Source organism: Stegodyphus dumicola, chromosome X1 (genome assembly GCF_044657685.1).
Source record: "Stegodyphus dumicola isolate Sdum_Otavi_A_Nest chromosome X1, ASM4465768v1".
Classification (NCBI taxonomy): domain Eukaryota; kingdom Metazoa; phylum Arthropoda; class Arachnida; order Araneae; family Eresidae; genus Stegodyphus; species Stegodyphus dumicola.
In genome coordinates, this window is record NC_140780.1 from 181,112,694 (window position 1) to 181,136,783 (window position 24,090).

The 24,090-nt window shown below is 33.9% G+C and overlaps 1 protein-coding gene across 3 annotated transcripts in view; it reads left to right on the top strand.

Annotated features, from left to right (window-relative positions):
• Window positions 1-242: 242 nt before the first annotated feature.
• LOC118183160 (coiled-coil domain-containing protein 186-like) overlaps window positions 243-24,090 on the top strand; it is a 77,742-nt gene continuing 53,894 nt past the window's right edge. For 2 of the 3 annotated variants that reach the window (XM_035352606.2, XM_035352618.2), the window contains exons 1-4: window positions 243-399; window positions 9,085-9,782; window positions 16,516-16,675; window positions 20,988-21,200. In XM_035352606.2, coding sequence (XP_035208497.1) covers window positions 9,277-9,782; window positions 16,516-16,675; window positions 20,988-21,200 — 879 coding nt within the window. In that variant the 5' untranslated portion in view covers window positions 243-399; window positions 9,085-9,276. The remainder of the gene's footprint in view (window positions 400-9,084; window positions 9,783-16,515; window positions 16,676-20,987; window positions 21,201-24,090) is intronic. The other variant, XM_035352611.2, reaches the window with a different exon arrangement.

Here is a 24,090-nt window from a genome sequence, read left to right on the forward strand (position 1 = left end):
TCTGTCGATTTAAAGTAGGCGCTTAAAATATTTATTAATTTTATTTTCCCCCCTCTCTCTCTAATAGAAATTTAAGACGGACCTTTCCCGTTTTTCTTTTTAGTCCCATCTTTGCTATTTAGCCTTTAAAAAATCGAAATTTTTTCTTCCGGAATGCGAAATTGGCCTCTTTCTTCCACACCTAAACTTGATTTTTCTTGCTGCGGGCAGAAAGACTTAGCGGGTGCAAAACAAGACATCTGCATATTTTGTCTGTCTGTCTGACGAGTATATGTGTAAAGGGATTTACAAACAGTCTTCCGAGTCTGATGCAAAGTAATATGTAATTAAAGCTTATTATCAATTGCAATTTGTGCCTGAGATTATCGTGAGAATTTCTGTATTAAGCACATCGTCAGGGTATGTAAAAGAAAACTAGATTTAATTTTATTTGATTATGGCAGTGTTCATTAATGTTTGTAATTCTTACTTTAAAATAGTTTACCATAAAATACGTTTTAGAGTTGCGTATCACTTATCGTTTTGCTTTTAAATTATATCAAGTAATGTCGGAAATTTGAAAGCGTAATTTCAGCGAACTGGTAAATTAATTTTATGTTTATAGCACACAATACTTACTGTAAAAGTTTACTCTCGGCCGAAATATTATTTGCGGAGCATCACCTTTGTAACTTTTATATGATTTCTGGGCTAAATATTTTTTATTTGACCAGCTTTTATTGTGGGAACATTTTTATGTGCTCACTTTTAGATATTGTATTTGATTTAGAACATCCAAGATTCCTGAGTAATGATGTTTCTAATTTCTAACCCAAAGCATAGTTACTATTTGCCAAAATCATTAGCTGCCTATTTCATCAGTAACATACGTGTATTTAATTGTAAAGTGCTGCACAAAAACTGCTTTTAAAATAATTTACTGCTTTCTTTGGCGATTATTTCATTGATAGTATGAATTACAGGTAACTTGAAATGGAAATCGAGGCATAAAAAATATGCTTTATTTAGTACAATTGTTATTAATATTTACATTCCATTGCTTCATTTTTATTGTAAAATAGTTTCTTTAGAAATGCAATTTTACTATGTTAATTGTTGCCTGTATACATTAAATGAATTAAATTAAGCTGGGAATTCGAATTAGTGATCATTTTCAGATCAAAGGTATCCCGATAATAATTTTATACTGCTGAGCCTTTTTACTTGCTTGGATATATATTAACTTGAAATCAAAATTACAAGACTTTGGTTTAACTTTACTTTGGCATCTTTCTGTTCCACTATACCTTGGTATTTGTTTATTTTTTAAAGCTTTGTAAGAGACTGGGATTTAATTGAAACAGCCTTCTGATTATATTATATAGTCACTTATGGCTTTGGGAAACTGCTTAAAAGATTTGGAAATAGATTTTGGCCTGATCAGATATCAAATGTAATCAAAATCTTGTTTTTTGTTTTCAGATGATGATAAACTCTTAAGTGAATAAAAGTATTTATTATATGTTTCATTATTTTAATAGTTCAAAATATTATCTGTGGTATCTGCACAGTAAATAAAGAGTCATACTGTTATATATTAATTGTATGTTATCCGGCCCTCTCGATTAAGAATATGATTCTCATTTCATGAAAAAATTTACTCTAGTAGAGTACAGTACCCCTTGGCACAGAAGCGTAGCTGCGCCCCTTTCTGTGTTCCAAGAATGGAAAACATTTCAGCTAATCTTTACTGTGTGGTAACCCTTGATTTTTGTCTGAAACAATCGCCAAGCGGTATTGGTTGTTTGTGAAATTTGGAAGCCTGCTACACTTTTTTGTAACAGTGACCCTTTCGTATGGACCCAAGTTTTTAGTTCTTACTATTCTTTTCAGTCGCTGTGTTTGCTTGCATGTGTGTGGTATGGTCTTGGATTTTGAACTTGCTATTATTTTGCTGTGGGTACCATCATTTGAGTATGTCTGTGGTGAGTAAGAGAATGAATGCTGATTAACAGTGGATGAGCTCAAACAACGAAAAATTTATCTCAATTGCTTGCCTCGAGGATGGAGGAGATGGCAGTGGGAAGTCTAAACGTATGCAGGTGAAAAAAAGTGTGGCTAATCTTTAGAATATGGTAACAGGTAGTTTGGCGACATTTTGATAAGGCGATAAAGGTTACTAGCTAGGACTTTAGTTTGAGAAGTACACAGTTCAAATCACAGATTATTTTGTCTCAGAGAAATGAGAGATTGAGACATGTAATGTGACATTTTCCGGAAAATTCTGATCGTGATTTTAGCTAATAAGCACTTAGAAACAATTTCACTGCTAAAGTGCAGAATCGCCCACTTATTTGTTTGGCGCTTTTTACAAGAGTAAGAAGAATTGGATTTTTGTCAATTTTCTTTGACTTTTTAAGTGGAAATAGGTCAATGTGTACATAGATAAAGTCAAGAGTGTGCGCAATGCCATTTTTGTGCAATTCTGGGATTTTTTTTAAGGGAAAATAGGTCGACGTGTACATGGATACTGTGTATGTGCAATTCTTAAAAACGCGCCAAGTAGGCACTCTCAATTTCGCACCTAATCTTCATCATAATTAAGCACTTTGTTCTAGTATAAGTGTAATTCGGCTAGCAGATTGTTGGAAAAAATGTTGAGTAAAAAAAAAAAAAAATGCTTTTACTTTGTGAAAACAAAATGGCGTCCAAAACAAAACTAGCAGGTTGCTGTAGCAGGGTTGGTCGCCAAAAAATTGCCAAGTTACCGTAATGTAAAGATTCACTAAAAGTATGTTTAAAAATTGACATTTCATTTATTTATTCACCTCTGTGTGTTAATTTTTGTTGAGAGATTTGTTGTTTAATGTTTTTAATGTCAGGAAATATGTATTTTTGGTTATTTATCCCTCTCTATTTGTGTATTTTTGGTTATTTGTTTGCCTCTGTCTATTAAGACAGCGGGAATTTTTTTCTGGTTACCATGATAGTTTTAACTTTGTTTTAGCTTTCTGATTTTGTATAGGTGAAAATAAATTGATGTGTACATGGACAAAGTTAAGGCAGTATGCAATGCCTAGTTTGTGCAATTCTCTAATATTTTTTTTTACTGAAAATAGATTGATGTGTACATGAACACCGAGTAAGTGCAAGTCTTCGACTTCTTATTTTGGTTTTGTGTAGCAGCCATCTTGAAATTGCCACTGATCCTTCCTGGCCCCGATCTTGGCATAAAAAAAGAAACGATTTGCCAAGGCAGTGGCGTAGCTAGAGTGGGGCAAGGGGGGACATCCGTCCCTAGGCGCAGCATCCAGGGAGGCACCAAATTGATGATACACATTTCAGAATGAAATGTTGGCTAATCTTTGGAATATGGTAACAGGTAGTTTGGCGACATTTTGGTAAGGCGATAAAGGTTACTAGCTAGGACTTTAGCAGTGTACATAGATATAATTAAGAGTGTGCGCAATGACATTTTTGTGCAATTCTGGGATTTTTTTTAAGTGAAAAAAGGTCGACTTGTACAGGGATGATTAAGCACCTTTGTTCCATAAAAGTTCTAGCATAAGGGTAATTCGGCTAGCAGATTGTTGGAAAAAAATGTTGGAAATGTTGAGTAAAAAAAAAAAAAAAAAAAAAAAAAACCATGCCTGTACTTCATGAAAACAAAATGGCGTCCAAACAAAAACTAGCAGGTTTCTGTAGCAGGGTTGGTCGCCAAATTTTTGCCGAAAAATCGCCAAGTTACCATAATCCAAAGATTAACCGTGTTTTATATTATATGATCTCTATTTAAAATAAAGTAATTAAAGAGCCTATGACTTTATATTCTGGCTTTGCAGAATAATTCTTACATCGTCTGTGCCCAAAAACGTAGCCATTGTATCACCATCTAGCCCTTGTATGGCCATGTGACATCTATTCTTAAATTCTTCAGTAAGTGCTGAATAATCTGAGGGTAAAGGCCATACACCTGCTTACGTCAGATAAATGCCCCCCATCATCCTCTCTCTTCTGTATCTCTAAAAGGCATTATATAGGGTTATAAAACTTCAGTTTCAAAATCTGCAGGCAGATACAGAACTTGTTTAGCTGTATCGCTTATTATGAGGATAGGGAAAAACAAACTATTGACTGACTTGCATGATGGATTTCCATATGTTAAGCCTTTTATATGCAGTTTGTCACAATACTAAAGTTCCAATTATGGTTGCAAGCTTTAAGCACAACTAGCTGGCAGACAACTTCCTGTTTTAAATAACATGAAAAGTAGTAGTTTTTATTTGATGATTGGCTCAAGTTTCTAGTTTAACCTTTACTTCATTAGAATATTAGGTATGACAATTAAAGATAATATTTATAAAGTAGCAACAAATATGATCACTGGATGAAAGCAATCATGCTACTCAAAAAAGGGCATCAACAGATTCAAATTAACAGTGATAAGCAGTTTACAAAATGATTACTGTAATAATAGTATAAAAGGTGTAGACCTTCAAATAACTTAATGAGCTGTTTTTGTTTCCTCATAAGAGTACAGATATAAATTGTTCAGTAGAAGCCCAACTAACTGGATAGCTCAAGTAACTGGAATATTTTAGAATTAAAAGAAAAATTTTTCCCTAAAAAGTTTGGTCAATCAGAGATTTTCAATCCCATTGTAGAGCGTGTTATACTATATGATTAACTCGCATATCTTGTTGTCAAAGGAGTGTAATTTGGAGCCAATAATGGATAAGTGTGACTTCTCAACACAATCATGAAAAGTTCATTTTGGTTTAATGTAAGTTCGATTAATTCTCGATAAGCCAGTTTAATTTTTGTAAAGAAATTCTATTTTTCTCTGTATTTTGGAAAAATTATTCATATTTCAGATAGCAAGAAGTAGAATATCTTCAAAGTTATAAGATCCAGGCATAAGGAAAAGCCGCAATAGATGACTTTGAAAATGGACAAAAAAATAGCAATATAATGAGAAATGTTATGATAAGCAATAAGTTTGTCATACACTATATCCATAATTTGTGTCTCTTTATTATCAAACTAAATAAAGAAAGATTCATTTGTTTAAACCTCTACTGGAATATTTTACTAATCCCTGCCAAATTTCACATTTCGTAGGATTTCATAATGGGATTAGGTGTTTCACTTTCTTGTTTAAGGATTATGAAATACATTGCCTTTTATGTCTGAAATGCTTTTCTTTTCTCAAAATCTTATATTACTTTAAATGTGGACTTTTGATATTCGTGCTGGTAACAAATAGGATGATTGTTTGTATAATTTTAAAATAAAATGTTTTCCAATTCATTTGGCTTCACTAATGCAAATTCCATTTTTTATGTGCTTAACTATCTGGAATTCAGCATTTCTTGAGCTTTCTGCACTGTCAAGCTTTTACTGTATTATTTAACATTTTAATGAATTATTTTTTGATGATGTAGAAATTGTTTTGAAGCAATCAGCCATCTTACCATTTATGTAATTTTCAGCTCGCCTTCTGAATTACTGACAGCTCTTTACCATAGAGATTCTTTTAAATGATATTTTAGTATCATAAAAATATTTTCACTACACAGAAAATAAACCCTGAGCAAAAGTTCACAGTGAAGCTTACTTTTTGCAAAGCATTTATCCTGTTTTTGTGGTGATATGCCATTATTTGTATTGTTACGAATTTATATTTAGATAGCTAATATTAATAGAGTTATAATTAAAATTATTGTATTTCTCTGTGCAATGCGGCATGAGACAAATTTTAAGAGAAAGCTATGCCGGAAAAGAAAAAATACAGGAGCACATGCTTTGAACTTTGAGTAAATGGCTATCTTGGTAATTTGTATCAAGAATTGTATTGAAATTGAATAAATGTAATGACCACTATGTTGTAACTGTAATTTCAACCTCTTATTCCTTTCCAGAAATCTCAAGAAGCAGAAATTACAAAAAAATTTTTTGCGACTAGTTGAAAATTATAAAAGGCCAAAGAGAGAGCATCTCAATTCAGTTGCTTACTTAGCTGCTGTTGTTATTGTTGTGAGTTCAGCTCGAGATCAGATTAGCTCTTTAAATGTGCTGTGCATTGTGTTCTATTTAACATATTTAGTATTTAGAAGTGTAACTACTGATTATTATTGATGCAGAATGGAAGCAGTTGAAAATAAAGTTGGGCAAATTGAAGAAAAAGCTTCTTCTGTCAAAGAACAAATAGAAGAGAGAGTTTCTGCCATGCAACAAGAAATTCATGACAGGGTCTCTGGGGTGGCAGACAAAGTTGATACCTTAAAGAAATTTGTACTGATGACAGTGAGCAATTCTGATGGTTTTAAATATTTACCCATGCCTGCTCGTCCCTCTTTGAAGTTATCCAGATATGATGGGAAGACTTCTTGGCAAATAATACAATACAAAGTCTGTAATCTGGACGTCCATCATCAGGAGTGATCTATTATTCGGACCTCAAAGCCACAAACATTTTTCAAAAAAGCTGCTTTACGCGTGCATGTAATGCGTGTGATGCACGTTTCCGATAGTGAAGAAAGTGACAGAGAGGTTATTGAAAACGAAAAAATTTTGATTGATAAGTTAGCCGGTATTCTCGACACAGCAATTTCAGGACTTGAGCAGTGGAACTTTGTAACTGAACAAGAAATTATGTGTGTTTATAGAATTAAAGAGAAAGTATTAGCACAAAAAACGAAGCAACTTAAACAAGCAGCAGCTTTTAAAAGGTACAAAGTGTTGCAGAAAAAAAATCCTCAAAAGAATTACTAAATTTATTACATATAGGAGCTCCTGGGGCCTAACAGTGGGGTTTAATTGTAAAAAATGTCTATAGTTTTCTCTTTCCATTTTCACATCTTTTTCTTTGACTGTAAAAGAAAGTTTAAATAAATAAATATCTAAGCATTCCACTAGTGAATTCTATTGTTTTTTCCCCTTGTAAGTAAATAATCTCTGTAGTAGAATGAGAAAAGTTATCGACAAACATTTAAAGAAGAATGATGGGTTAAGATAAAGTTGTTTGTCTCATAAAAAAAAAAAAAATAATAATAATACTGTTTCTTCGTATTTCTCATTGCAAATTTGTTTTAAACTGAAGTTTGGGGGAATGTTTGCAAAAGTCACTAAAAGAGCAAAAAATTATGAAAGCAATTAAATGTATGAAATGAAGCTACTTTTTTTTTTTTTTTTTTTGTGCTAAAGCCTATAACTTATAAAATAAGTTTAGTCAAGGACAAAATTATTAATCAAATCAGGATTATCCCTCTTATGACTGCAATAACCAGCACTTTTCCCCCCTTTACCTATACAATTATTTGTTCTGTATTACAAAATGGAAAATATGTTATTAATGGCTTTACACTGGTGTGCAAAAATTAAGGACGAGACGGTTTTTTCAATATAACTTTGTACAAAAGCTTTCCAAATCAACACATTTAATACCGTAAGATCCCCAATACGTAAGGACATGAGTAATGTAAGCAACACTTACTAAAAGAGAAATCAGAGGGATAAAAAGAAGCTTTATTGAAAAAGTAGCATGGAGTGCAATGTGACTGAAGGCCGAAACATCCCTGTGATGGGTGTGCAGCAAGAAACATTCGGTCTTTAACAGGGGATATGATCTCCCCTGACTGCTAGGCAGGTTTCACAGCGTCTGCCCATGCTGAGAATGAGGGTGTCAATGAGTTGTTGAGGCATTGCTGCCCATTCGTCTTGCAGTGCCAATCGAAGCTCCTGAATCGTTACTGGTGGTAAGGTACGAGCTGCCAAGTGTCTGCCTAGAAAATCCCATACGTGCTCGATGGGATTGAGATCCGGAGATCGTGCCGGCCAATCCATACGTTCAATATCCTCACTCTCTAAGACCTGTTTGGCAGCTACTGTGCGATGACATGGTGCATTGTCATCCATGAAAAGGAACTGCGGACCCATAGCGCCTCTGAAAAGACGCACGTATGGAAGAAGAATCTCGTTACAATAATGGGTCCCGTTGACTGAACCTGCGTCGAAGATGTGAAGGTCTGTACAACTACCAAGCATGATGCCTCCCCAAACGAGAACACCGCCACCTCCATACCTGTCTCTTTCAATGATGTTCGAGGAATGATTGCGGCTTCCCCGCTCTCTCCAGATGAGTATGCGATGAGAATCGCTATTCAGACTGAATCTCCTCTCATCTGTAAAGAGTACTCGTCCCCATTCATTGTCTATCCAATTCCGGTGTTCCCAGCACCACAGAGAACGCCTTCTCAGATGGGCAGGCGTTAGAGGTACACACCGTACAGGGCGTCGGGCAAACAGACCACCACCGTGCAGTCTTCTGGCCACGGTAAAACGCGATATCGGTTGTCCAGTCGTGTGTCTAGCGATTTCTCCTGCTGTCTGCTGCCTGTTTCTTCTGGCCTGTAAGGCAATATACAGCTCATCTGCAGGTGTGGTTCCTCGTGGACGACCACTACTAAACCCCCGGATAGCTGTTCCTGTAGTTTGAAATTGTCTCCAAAGTCGTGAAACGATGCTGTGAGCAATTCCGAACTCTGCAGCCACACTTGTCACACTGCGGCCTTCCTCCAACTTCCCAATGATTCGACCTCGGGTAAAAGCATCCAGATGTCGTCTAACAGATTGATTATTCGCCATTTCTCGCTGAGGCAGCAACTCGGTGTGATTTTAACTGTTATACGGCATGCAATCTCTTTGCCAAAAATACTGATCTTACACCGACAACATGCGTTATACTACTCAGACACTCCCCCATTATGTCTACCTGCATATCTGTGCATGTGCTACCGTACATCACCTTACTTCCTTATCTCCTGATTGGTCTTTCTGTCCGCTCTGCCTCTTCGTTCAGCTGATATGCTAATTTTTTGACTTCGTCCTTAATTTTTGCACACCAGTGTACTTTGATTCCTTTTGTTTTGATTTGAAAATAAAATTTATGAAGTAATTAGAATTATTTAAATCTTGTGCAATTAAAATCCTATACCAGCTTTTTTCTGTATGTTTTTTATTTCAGTTTTATGTGTTATTTTTATCACGAAAAAATTTTAAAAATGTGATGAACTATTGCTATTAATAGTATTATTTCTTTTTCAGGAACAGGGCAAAAGTTTTTGAAATGAAAAATTTTAAATATATGAACACTCATAATGCTTCCTGTTGTATTAATCTGCAAAAATGGAACTAAAAAACACCTGCATAAGTGTAAATATGAGTGGTAGGACTGGTAAAATTACTTTTATTCCTTCATTTTCTTGCAGCTTTTGATTATGTATCTTATATCAAGTGATGGCTGATTTGAAAGACGTGAATGAAAATGCCAGTGAAAGCAATATTAATTATGAAACTGTTTATCATTCCATGGTAGAGTCTGTTGCAAACAATGAAGATACAGAAAAAGTTCCTTCTTGTGATAATGATTTTAAAATTTTTAATTTAAATGATCAGTCATGCAATCCACCATTCTCAGAACAGATCAATTCCATACATTCGACATCTCTGCAAACTGTCAGATGTCAAGCTGAGTCTCTTCATGTGATCAGTAATCTGCCAAATACTAACTCTGAAGAAACATGTGTCACATCTTTCCATTCATGTTGTAATGAAAATACTCAGTTATCTAATGGACAGACTTCAGTTAATTCTAATGATGTTTCACCCAAATTAAAAGCAGATTCAGAGAGTGAAAATAACCTTAGCTGTTCTGATCTGGTTATAAGCACATATAGTGATGAGGAAATCTCGCCAGAAAAGGATGTAAAGGAGGATTTCAGTTTAGAATCTGGAGACCTAGTGTAAGTCTTTCTGAATAAAATAAAAATTAAACAGATCTTTTATGCATTTCTAAATCATATATCTTAATGATTTTTAAAAGTTATATTGTTTAAGCAACATCTACTTCAAAAAGAAACATTGATAATTAATGCATAAAAATTATTAAAGGAAATTTTATCATAGCAAGCACCACCACATTCTCCAAAATCATAACATTTTCTACTGATCCCAGTTATATTAACTCAAGAATCCAGATATATGAATCAAGAAAAACATTAATGTTTTCAAAGTGTTAAGACTTAAAATTTAACTTTTATAAACTAATATCATCAATATATCATGATTTGTTTTTGTACAATATATATTTATGCATGAATATTTATGAGTTGTAACAAAAATTTAAATTTAAAACTTTTCCTTGGTTTATTTTACTATTATTATTATTATTTCATATACATACATACACACACATATATGTATATAATGAAAAAATACAGGGCAAAAAGCAGTTTAAAACCCAATGCAGTTGCACTCTGAAAACACTAGCAAGTAGTGGTAATAATGCAAAATAAATTAAAAATAATAGATTTAAAATTTGTCCCATATTCACCTTTGGAATAAACATATGCAGTGTCAGAAACGCAGTAGCAAACTTCAAGAGAAAATATGCCTAATCCAGAAAGGAAATAAATTTACATTTTTCACGGCATCATCATCAGGGTGTGGGTGCACTGAAAGAAGTAAATAAATGAGCCTGTTTCTGTTTTGTGTATTTACGACACAAAATTCAAAACAAAAAAAAAAAAAAAGTTATCTGTGTCTTTATCTGTCCAGTGCCTGCAGGCCGAAGTAAGCAGTGCAAACGATTGCAGAGTTAAGCATAAAGAAATTGAAAAAAGCATAAAAATGTTATTTAGAACAGGTAGAGTCACTCCTTCCCCAAAAATTTGCAAATACAAGCAATCTAATATATGCAAAAATAAAAACATATGCAGATTTTGAAACCCCACAAGTCAGGTTAAACACTAAAAAATTTAAAGCATCAAAATCATAAAAAAGCATAGAAATCTAATAATAATAATTTTCAGTTTAAGCTGAGTTGAAAAAAAAGAAGTAAAACAAGTAGTCTAACGTATGAAAAATTCATAAATGAAAATTTGATTCAAAAACCATAAAATAAACAAAAAATAAAATCTAACATTAGAATCACAAAAATTTATGAATGAAAGAATATTTTTCACTTGTTTAGTAGCTAAGCCTATAATATGCTAAATAATGAATATAGGTGAAATACAAATTTAAAACAACACATTTTTTGATTAATATTAATAAAAATATTAGAAAAATCTCCATTATAACATTAAAAATGAATAATTATAAAAGGAAAAAGTGTTGAATTTCCTCTGGTAAAAAAGAAATCTAAAAGTATTTGCCATAAAGTTGAGTGCAATGCATGGAAAAAGTTGTGTTTGGTTCAATGAATGGAATGCGTAATAGTGATTAATACGGAAATAATTTTAAAAGTCAACAATCGAGAAAGGTGTAGTGCATTGTGAAAAAAGTATTTTTGAAGAAGTGAAAAAATTGTGAAGCATTAGTAATTGTGATAAATGTAGAGCAGTGTCTAAACTGTGAACAATTTTTAGAGTATATGAAAGAGGAATTTACCAATAATATTATAAATTATAGGTAACCTAAAAGAGGACAAAGGCAGGAAAAAAAGCTGTCATATATATATATATATATATATATTAATTATTCATTCTTACATGCAAGTATAGTTATATGTTCATTCAAAATATTATACTGTCAAAAGTCTTTAATTCGGACTCGTCGGGACTTCGGTGATTCCAGATTATAGATCATCAGTTTAAATCTGGTAAGATGGCATGCAGAAATTATAAAATTAAAAATGTGAAACCATAATTTATGAAATAAAGAGCAATTATGATTTAAAGGGTATAAAAATTTACAGAAAAAAAGCTTTATATTTATTTGTTTACTTTATTAAACATTTCTTTCAACGCGTGCAAGTGTAAAGCATACATTATGTGTAGTCGAAATTAGAAAATTGCTACCAGAAAACTATTTGTTGTGTGTTCGTGATATTTATAATGATGAGGAATTTGATTTAAATCATATCAAAGACAGAGTATATCGAGATGAAATACTACATTTAGTAAGGAATTATAAGCCGAATAAAATAAAAACATCTGCCCTGAAGATAAGGATAGTGCTGACAGATCAACTTCCAGTTTATTGCGTGCCGCGTCCCCCTGTAGAGCAGCGTGAAATTTATAAACATATTTCGGAATGATTAGAGAATTAAAGGATGTGCCTTAATCCATTTTTTCAGCAATTCCACTTTTTGTTTGATGGACATCGAAACATGCTTTCGCTTTGTGTAGATCCTTTGGTAGCTCCAGAATCGGAAATTCTTTTTGACATAATCGAAAGTTCAAGTTACTTTTATAAAATTGCTCTAACAGTCTGGGGGAAAAAAAAAAAAATGCCGGATACAATTTGAAGATTAAGGAACAACGCAATCTGCAACATTAACTGAAATAGATAATTTGATAATTTTAGCTTAGCTTATACCGTCCGTTATACATTAAATGTGTTATGCGCATGCGTCGACGCATGCACAGACTGTTTGTGGCTTTGAGGTCCGGATTATAGATCATTCCGAATTATGGACGTCCGGATTAAAGACTTTTGACTGTATAAAGAACTAAGTACTTTATTATTCATAGTAAACTGTAAAATGAATCTTTTTTTTATTAAAGTGTATAATATTTATATATATATTAGATTTCTTTTTTACATTCTGTCCATCTGATTTCTTTGAAGAGAGTTTGGATCTTTTTTTTTTTAAGGTTAAACGACTGTATATTTAAGATACAATAACACGCTAAATAAATATTAATTTAGGAGTCAAACAATAAAAATCAGTGTTCGAAAATATAATACTGATTTTTGTTGTTTGACTTCTAAATTAACTGAACATTTATTTTGATTATTGAATCTTGAATTAGATAATTAGTAAGATTCCTTATTAAACTAGCTGTAGAAGGTATATTTTCAAATATATATTGTTCTTAATGCATGAGTAAGTAAAAAGCATTTTTTGTACTAAATAGGATTTGTCACATTATAATTTAGTGTAATTTTTAAATGTATTTAAAAAAAAAAAAATTGACTGTAAAATCATTTTCTGGAAGAGAGCACAATTTTTGTACCCAAACTCACCTGTTTCATCAAAATTCTACAAAATTATAGGGACCTTAAAGGATATTGTGAAGTATGAGCATACAACTCTCAAACATAAGCAAGAAAATTTAGACTAAAGCTTCAACTACTGTTTATGCTAGTTTCTTGCAGTAGGACATTTCTTGACAGGTTTGTAATATAACAATGATACAGACCTTGGTCTTCTTAGTTCAGATCTTTATTTTTGAACTGTTATTTTTATCAGTATTGTTAATTATTTTGAATTTTTTATTTTGTAAACAAAAAATTCATATATATTTTTATTAAGCAATAAAAATATGTAGTATAAATATTTTTAAAGTATAATTTTTTATTCATTTTTTTTGAACTTACTGTATTTTACCACAAATTTATTTACAACTTATAGGACATCATTCATAAAAACATTCAAAACACAAAATGCTTCAGTACTGGCATACTGAATATACGAGGGCTATCCAGAAAGTAGATTACGTTTTGGAATAAAAAAATAAACAAAGTAGAGGAAACAAATTTTATTATATACAGATGAAAGCCACACTCAAATACTACTTTTCTACATAGTCACCATACAAATTAAGGCATTTATCGTAGCGATGTACGAGCTTGGAAATTCCTTCGTCGAAAAATTCGGCCGCCTGCGCCTTCATCCACTTCGTTACCTCTTCTTGCCTTCCATCTTGCACAAAACTTGTGGTAACCAAGCTTTTCGCTGATGATTTCGTGCAACAAACTTCGCGAAATTTGTGGAAAACTCAAAGAAAGTTCCGTTATTGTGAAATTTCGATTTTCAAGGACTTTAGCATCGACTTTTTCGAGAAGTTCGGCGGTCACTATGCTGGGTCTCCCACTTCGATCTTCGTCGTGAACATTGGTTCGGCCATTTTGAAATCTTATGACCCACTGACGCACTCCACCTTCAGTGATAATGTTGTCCCCATACACTTCACGAAGCTGCCGATAGATTTCTATCGGTTTACAGTTTTTTGCAGTCAGAAACCTTATTACTGAGCGCACCTCGCAGCTCGCGGGATTTTCAATTAACGCAGACATTTCAAACCGTCACAGTATCTGAACGGAGCACAGCACGAACCTCTCACTAGCACGGCTAGATGCAGACTGAGCTGCGCAACGCTCTGACCCCAAGATGGCCGCGCTAGCCCCGCCCCTAGCGGACACAGACGGAAACGTAATCTACTTCCTGGATGGCCCTCGTATGATGACTTGCTAATAATTTGAATACAGTAAGACCCCGCTGAACACTGTTTCGGTTTAGCGCTCTTTTATTTCAACCCGGGGATTCCACGAAATCGCTCGCAGCATACGGGGATTCCCCGAAATATTATGCAGCGATAGGTTTCAAATACATATCCGAAAGAGTGTACTTGTATTTCTTGTTTGGTGCGGTATTGTACAGACATATTTTGAAGGGGTAAATGTGGAAGATGTCGAAGAAATAATTCAAGAAGCAGCGGCTAGTCTTTCTAATGATGAGCTCAAGGAATTAACTGAACAAGAAGAAAACAAAAATGTTGACAGCAGTGATTCAGAAGAAGAGCAAAAAGAACTTTCGATGGCGTTTGTAAAAAGGAGTTTGTCTACTATAACCGAAATAATGGATCAATTCATTGAAAAATGATCCGAATTTTGACAGGAGCTCAAAAGTAAGGCGTGGTGTTAGAGATGCTCTATCCGTTTATGAAGAACTTTTAAGAGAACAACGCAAAAGAAAAAGGCAAACAACATTAGATGCTTTTGTCACAAAAAGGCAGAACACTGAAAACGCGGAAGGCTAACTAAATATGACTGACTTAGAATTTTATTTGTTTTTTTTTAAGAATATTCGTTTTGTTATTTATATTTTGTTTTTATTTTTGCAAGAAATAATAATGTGGTATTAATTTGGGCTTTAAGAAATAAATGTTTGGTTTTATTTTTTTAAAAAAAACATACTTTTTTAATTTAATACCTAACCAATTTCCTAGCCATCTTCCCCTAACCCCAATATTTACATGTAAAGATAGCAGCCTTGTTTAGCGCTGTTTCGCATTACGCTCTACTTTGATGGAACTTATCCCCCGCGTTAAGCGGGGTCTTACTGTATTCTCTTGACCACCTTTTCTTTAAAATCTCCAGGAGAAAATGTACTTAGTTATTATTTATATATATTGCTTCTATGTATTCTCCAGAGTATTAAATAGACTCATATTTTCCTTGTTTGTGCAAATACCAAGAATGAATGAAAGCATTCATATTAATTTTCAAAATGCTGGAAGAAAATGCTTGAAGTATGAAAAAAGAAGAGGAGCCATAACATAAAGAGACACAAATAATGCCAACTATTATATCACAATGACAGAAAGTTGATGCTACACCTCTCGGTCTGTAAGGTATTTCTCCCACTTTCTTAGCATGCCTTCGTGGTGTAATGGTTCTGCATGCTGGACTGGTATTCCAGAGGTCCGTGGTTCGATTCCCGGCGAAGGCGTTTGTGGTGGGTGATGATTTCTCCCCACCCAGGATTTGGCGATTGGGTTCCCTAAAAACCCCAGTCGCCTTTAAAAGGGGGAGTATATAAGGCATTTCTCCCACCTTCTTGGCGTGCTTTCGTGGTGTAGTGGTTCTGCACACTGGGCCGGTATTCCAGAGGTCCGTAGTTCGATTCCCAGAGATGGCGTTTGCTAATTTTTCATCTTGCCTGCTGCCAAAAATCCTAATGTCTCTACAGGTCTATTTCCTGCAGTCAGCAAGCACTATCTCTGAGATATTTTTATATACTTAAGTGAATGGAGAAATGTATCTGCAGCGACTGAGAAGGGAAAACATTACTCTTTAAAATTTTTATAGTGTTTAGATTGCCTGAAAACACTCCAAATGTTAGTTCAGTTGTCATATTATCTTAAAATGTTTCTCATGAATAATTTAAAATGAAATTTTCTAAAAATTAAAGTGAGTAAAGAAATATGCAATGGGCATCAAGATTTGAACTTAGTATTTGTGAAATTTAAATTTGCTATACAACATTATTACCATAATGCAAGCCTATCTGTGAATTCCTCTATTAAAAGGGCTTATGGAATATAAAAGTAACTTAGAGGTCCAGTTCCAAATTTTCTTACTTATTTTTGAGAGAGATGTGCTTTGACTTCATTTATAGACTGACTGTAAAGTCATCTATATAGAGTTTGTGCAAAATTTGAGAAACCATATCCCTTGTTGATAGCAGAAAGAAAATTTTGGTAGAAAATAAGTTTTCTCTTTAAATATGTTGTTATGAATGTATAGTTAACATGTACTTCTGTTGGCTTTCAAGCAATATTGTCATTCATTAGATAGTTGTCTGATTTCCTTGTACAATTAAATCGTATATGAAGTGCGTTCTTCCTGAGTTGTTGCTTTTTGGGCTTTCTTTACCTGGTATATTTTTTATGCTGAAAGACTTGAGAAAAATATTTTTTAATGTTATTGAAATTTTTTAATGTTACTGAATGCATTCTCTTATAGACCTTTTGTTCCAAGATGTGAACTTAAAATACTAGAAAGTAAGAATTCTGATCTACAAAGAGAAATATTAGAGTTGAAAATGAAGTTAAATACTCAAGAAATTGCATTCAAAAAGTACGAGTCTGAAATTAGAGCTGAATTTTTAAGTAATATTGAAAAGGTTAGTAACTGCTTATTTTTGTATGCTGTACTTATGCATATATACAGATGGAGAGCAGGAAGAGAGAGAAGTGTAGGGTATTTAAAAAGCCACTGTTCATTGAAGATAGAAATACTGATGAAAGTAATTATAGCAAAGGGAAAATTGCGTAATTTCTTTGGGTTAGGTACTTTCATATTATTCCATTGACCGTGAAGCTGTCACCAAGCAGTATAACTCAGTGCCAATTATGGATAAGCATGATGTGATGACACATGTCACGATTTTGGTTTTTGTTTTATTGTATCTGAGGTTTTGGCTTATGTAACCGTGACTGATTCTCGGTAAGTTATGTTTTTAGAAACAAGACTACAAATTAACTGTTATTGCTACACTATTTCTTACATTTTGAAAAAAAAATATTCAAATTTGTAACCTGCTCTATACAGAGCAGCAATTTGTGGATTATTTTCTCTGTGAAAGTTATGGTAACCATAACTTAGTATTATAAGTTATTATAATACTAACTTATGCCATTATAATAACATAAGTTATTATACACTGAAGAGCCATTACATTATGACCACTCTGTCAATAACATGTAGGACCACCTTTAGCCCTCAAAACTGTCAGCACCCGGCATAGCATGGACTTTACAAGGTGCTGATGTGTGGTCTGAGGTATCTGGTACCAAGCGCTTACCAATTGGTCCTGAAATTCCTGCACATTGCAAGGGGGTAGATGTGGCAGCATCAATTTGGTTTTCCAGGTGGGACAACAAATGTTCTATTGGATGAGTGTCAGCTGAATTTGGAGGCCAAGGACTTGACTGGAATGTTCCTCTAACCACTTTCTGATGATTCGATCCTATGATATGGTGCATTATCCTGTTGGTAAACATTATTCCCCACCAGAAATATTGTTGTCATGAATGGGTGAACCTGGTCTGCAACAATGTTCATGTAGTGCACAAATGTCAGGGATTGTTCTATGGGGATTAATGGGTCCTAATGTGTTCTATGAAAACATTGCCCACACCATAATATTCCTTCCACTGGCTTAATTAGCGTGTTAGTACACTCCCATTGATGTGATGGACTAGAAAACATGCAACTTTCTTCCACACTTCTAATGTCCAATTCTGATGTTTCTTGGCCCATTGCAGATGCAGCTGGTGTGCCACCAGTGCAGGGACATACTTTGGACTCTGGTTGTGTAGGCCCATATGCAGCAATGGCTGCACAGTGTGTTTAGAAGCACAGTGTGTTTAGAAGCACTTGTCTGGGACCCCACTGTTGTAGCTGGTGGTGATTTCGGCTGTTGTAGCTTTTCAGTCGCGGCGAACAGTGCTTAGTAATCTCCGCTCTCCTCTTGAATCAATGCGGCGTCGATGACACCCTGCCGGCCAGCAACTTTTTGTTTCATTATCCATACACCACTTTCGATATGTGCTCACAACAATTGCACGTGAACAGCCCAGTAAACATGCTGTTTCTGATATTGATGTTCCCAGTTGTTGAGCCATAATAATTTGACCTTTATCGAAGTCTGATAAATCAGCTGCTTTTCCCATTATGTCGCTAATCATGCTATGTTTGGAAAGACTATGCATAGCCGCTTTGTATACACGGAGTGGTTTTGTTCCAGGGCGAGCCAATTGCTATAGATGGATGGTGGTTATAATGTAATGGCTCTTCGGTGTAAGTTATGGCGTCTTGCCATCAGAAGAGTGTGCATTAAAGGGCACAGTATAGTTAGCTGAATGTGGCTAATAAAACAGTCGTAGGTGTTTTACTTCTAGCATTCTAAAGAGGGTTTTAGATTAAATCGGACGGCCTAATAAAATAAGAGAAATCAACAAAAGCCGTTTTAGCGTAAAACTGTAGCAGGTCGAATATTAATTATTTATTAAATAAAGAGCAGTCAGTTTTTTCAGAATTCCACAGGAACAACATGTGCAACTTTGGCAAGTCTGCAATTTTCCTGGTTTAACAGTAGCCAGCTTTTCACGGTCGATGAGATAATATGCAAGTTCCCCAGATTATTTGCATACATTTTAGGAGCAATCATGGCCAGCAGTTATGCCATATAACCTGAGAATATCTTAACCATTAAACCAAAATGGTATGTAAACAGATCTGAATGTTGATATGGGCAAATTTTAACACATTCTGTAGAGGCTAGTGGAGCCTGAAGTGCAGTGATAATTGCAATGGTGACTTTTTAATGCCTTGCAGTTCTCTGAAATGTTTCTGCTAAGAATTATATATGAATAATCTTATAATTATTTATTATATATTTATTAATTTAGTTTTTAATTATTGAAATGAAGATGCCTTGAGTTAAATTATTAGTAACACATATTAAAATCATAATACATTTACTTATAAAGTAGTGTATTGCAGTGTAATAGTATAATTTTAGTAACTAATTGAAGAAAAATCATATCCATTCTAGTTTAATTGTATAATGTTTTTATGAGAAGATTAGCAAGTAACAATAAACAATTTTTTAAAAATAAGTAACAATATTTTCAAAGCATTTTAATTTTACATCTCCTACTTATCAAATGATTATAAGTTGATCAGTTTTGTCCCCTTTTTGAAAAAAAATATAAATCTTTTATGTGTAATAATCTTTTTCTTGATTTGACGAACAAATCAACTTCTGCTGTTAATTTGGACTAATAATTTAAATAGTATATAGTTTTTTTTTAATGGTGGCCGCTAGTCATTTTTTAGGTTTTACCACTATTAAGGCCAGATGTCTTTGTCATTTTATTATGAAGGCACCCAACAGGCAGCCACCATTAACTCTTATGAGGGGACAGACAATCTGCATCCATGCCTTCTCTGGAATTTGAACCCAGGCCCTTTGGTACTGCAGTTGGCTCCTCTAACCACTATAGTGTCTGAGTGGCAAGTAGTACATAGTAAATAATGCAAAATGCACACACATTCTAAATATCTGGTTATATCTGGTTTATGGTTTTCCACCATAAAACATTCTTAATAAAGTTAGGGGGAACATGAAAGCAGTACCTTTAGTGCAGGTAGTAATCACCGCCCAAATGTATGATTTTCTGCCAATGTTCAAAGCTTTCGCCCCACAAATCTTAGTGGCAGTGAGTCCAAAAACAGATCAACCTCATTTTGGATGTCCTGTGCAGAATGGAAGATAGCACCAGCAAGAAGATGTAGCTGCAGGTGTGAAAAAATATAAAGTCCGAAGGAGTAATGTTACGGCTATATGGTGGGTGTGGCAGAAGATCTCATTCAAGTCATTCAGAGTCGAGTCGTTGAATGCAGATACATGTGATCTTGCATTATCTTGATGGAACATTACCATTTTGCTTCAGAATTCATTGTGATTTTTTTTTTTTTTTGATAGCAGCATCAACATAGACTAGCATTTTGCTATAAACCTTACTGTTAAGAGTTTTACCTTGGCAATCTCACCAGATACAAAGCATGATCTTTTTGTTAGTCAAATTGCACTTTGCGACGCTGCTGATGGCCTCACCGGGGGCAGACCAACCCTCTTTTCAGCCTGTGTTGTTGAAGTATATCCACTTTTTGTCACAAGTGACCATTTGGTCCAGCATTTTGCCCTTGTGTTAATATTCAAGCAGATTAGTGCGGACCTGAACATGTCTGTCCTTATATGCTTGAGTCAGCTCATGGGGCACTTGGCAGTTGAACTTGTACGACAAGTTTAGGCAATGCATAGCATGACTAACGGACATGGCACTGATGTCTTAACTCCTTAGCAAGCTCTCGAGTGGTTGGATATTGATCTTCTTCCACAGGTTCTTACAGTCGTCCCTCATCAACAACAGTAGGCCGCCCAGAGTGGTCTGCTTCTTGAATGTCATAGTCTTTGTTTTTTAACTTTCGGTACGAAACCTTCACAGTGTCGTATAATACAGCATTAGTACCTAAAACTGTGCACATGATTTGGTGACATTCTATAGCTGACTTTTTGTAACAGAACTGGAAGTAAATGATGGTTCTAATCTGGTAGCGTGATAGTTCCATTTCAGACACCTTGTACTAAATGGTAATGTTATTTTTTTTACAAATTTCAGAACACATTGTTCTAAAGCAAATCTCTTTCAAATGCCAAAAATCGTTTGACAAAATATGATTAAACATGCCAATACGAACTGTTTGTGCAGACAATATTTGCAGTGACGGGAAGCTTTCATTAAACCACAATACTTTTTAAAATATTTATTTCATTACCCTGGAAACAATAAGGTATCAGGTATTTATTTGTGTAAAAAGTTGCTGTAAAATTTTTGAATTTAAAATTATTATAATTTTGTTTACAGCTTTCCAAAGAATGTAACACTTTGCGAAAAGAAAAGGAAGCAATTGTTGTTCGCTATGCCAATAGTGAAAAAGAAGTTCTGAAGGAGAAGAAAATTCAACAGGATTTAGAGAAAAAGCTAAAAGATGTAAATAAAGAAAGAGAAGCACTTTTACTGAAAATAAAAAACTTTGGTATTGAAAATTCCAAATTGGTGACTTCTATTGAAAATAAAGTATGCATAGTAGAGTTTAAAGTATTTTATTGAAATCTATTTTAATACAGAGGTGTCAAACAAATTGCTGGCCATTCTCCGCACAATTGCAACTCACAGAGGCTACACACCAATTGTGACTCTCATGTCACTACAATAACTGAAGCCACATAATGCAGTTGCTGTCCTATTAGTAAACCACCTGTTTGTCTGATTGCTACTGTTGTTATACTGATGATATTTGCTGAACTTTCTCCTGTCAGTAGGGTGGATGAAAAAGAGATGTGTTTATATTCTTAATTTATGTTTCATTTCTGAACTTGAGGCATTTTCTATTTATTGTTAATGTTATCTCTCTCTCTCTCTCTCTCTCTTTTTTTTTTTTTTTAAATCCAATGGCATGCACTTGCCTATTCAGCATTGGTCAGAAAGGTGGCCATTTTAATGTGGAGGCAGCCACTGGTGGCTCCTATAATACAGGCAGTTACAACCATGCCTTCTCCCTGATTCAAACTGGGGCCCATCAGAACTGCAGTAGGCTCCCCTAACCATTATACCATCTGGGTGGCTAATGTTTTATTTGTTGTGCTAGTGCTTTGTAAGGTGGATGTACAGTACAAAGTCCAAAATCCGAACTCATCCGGACTTTGGCGATTCCAGATTTGGGATTTTTCCGGGTATTAGATCATCAGTTTAAGTCTTGTAAGATGGCATGTAGAAATAATAAAATTAAAAATATGAAATCGTGAGTTATGATATGAAGTATTTATGATCTAAAGGGTATCAAAATTTACAAAAAAAAGCTTAATATTTATTTGTTTACCTTATTAAACATTTCTTTCAATGTAAGTTGTTCCATTTTTTGTGCTAATACGGACATTATTTCTTGTTCAGTTGCATTGTTGGAACCCCTGTATCTGCTGTTTTGAGAATTCCGACTAACTTGTCAATCAAAATGTTCTCATTTTCAGTAACTTCTCTGTCACTTTCTTCACTATAGGTAGCGGTATTTTCTGGATCTAGAACCGTACTACTGATTTCACCATTTATTAATTGATTGATGAATGAGAAGCATTGTCATCACAATGATAAACTTCTTTTATATCATCTTCATTTATTACCGCTTCTCCACATTTCTTTGCGATATCCAAAAACCTTTAAAATTAGCAGCTATCATCATCAAATTTACCTATCCTTCACTATACATATTTGGCTATGCATCATGAGCTTGGTGACTAACGGCAAGTTGTTCCGTTAAATTTTATCTTACTTCTATCGCGCACTGAAACAATTAAGCCTGAATTATATTAGTTTAGTTATTTATTATACTTATGTCTATTTCTTACACATGCTTAAGGCTTATGAGAGTTCTGAATAAATAAATTCCCACGTATACTTAAGCCTTATTGAGGGCCGGCGTTAGATATCTTACTGCGTGATGTAGTCTGTGTGGGTCCTAAATTCTGCGACTCTGTGCGGCCATACGAGTCCTGGTGCTGGGTCTTGATTTATGTGAATCAAATCAATTATTTTAAATTCAAATAGACCTAAATGTAATCTTTAAGTCTACGAGTATCATCAACAAAATCTATTTTTAGCCTATGGAAAGAAATTTTTGGTAAATTTTTCCTCGTCATCATTTTTAGTGCATTTAACTTAAATCTGGAATCATCGCCAAGCACTATGTTAACATAAAAGGTTACCATACTGCTTTATTATTCAATTACTAACATGAAAAAAAAATTGCTTAGGCATCGCTACATGAGTCATTACTCAAGTTGTCGTGTTTTTATAAACATGCGGTGTTGAAAGGAAAGTATAATAAATAATGATTCACCAGGTTTTCATCAGATCAACAATGTATCTATGTGGAATGTTTCGATTTGAGATGCCTGCCAAAAAGCAGATACACAGCAATGGAGCCAAATTACTGATTGTACAAATTTATGCTAAAACGTTTGTTTCTTCAATAATAAGGTATTTTATTTAATGTCGAAGTGAAATTAAGAATCGGTACTCTCCAGATGTTTTATTATGCGTGGAGGGGGCAATCAAATGCACATGTGTGAAGCGTAGGAGAAAACCGTTGTTGGGTGGTTTTGATGTCCGGATTTTAGATCATTCCGAATAGTGGATGTCCGGATTTCGGCCTTTTTACTGTATATGATTTTTTTTGTGTTTTGACTGTTTGAATCCTGTATCTGAAGATGTTTGAATGAAATGATAGAAATTCCTTCATTCGATTTGATGCAGATTTCTTTTATTATAAGAACTTTTATCTGTGCTTGTCGGCATACCTTAAGCATATAAAACTAAATGTTGAAAGGAAAATAATCTCAGGTGCTGACATACTTGACGTAATGATAAAATTCATAAGTGAGGGATAATGTAATTCTCTCTGCTGAGTTGGGATTTTCAGAACAGTAAATTACAGTTTGAGATTAAAAGAATTAATTACTAAAGATAATTGTTTGCTTTTATGGAGGCATCACAAACTGCCAGTTTGACACCTCTGCTTTAGTATACAGATATATTAGATATCAAAAAGTAATTCAGAAACTTTTTGAACATTGTGTTTGATTTTGTTTAATTGTTAAAATCTGCCCTCCCATTTTAAACAATAATTAATGATGCATTAAGTATGTGATTAATCAGAGTGACAGATGTTTAAAGAAAGTATTGAGAAATCAGGATTAAGTATTAGAAATACTTTTGGCTGCTTTTTCTTTTTTTTTTTTTAATTTGCTGTTTAAAATTCTGCATACATATTATGTAACTTGATAATTTTTTATTTTCCTTGTAAATGATTGTTTATTTGCCAAATTCGTTCATAATTTTATTTTTACTTCCAAACTAATTGAAGACTTCACACGGCAACAAGATAAGTTTAGGTTGATGAAGTTTTGCATCA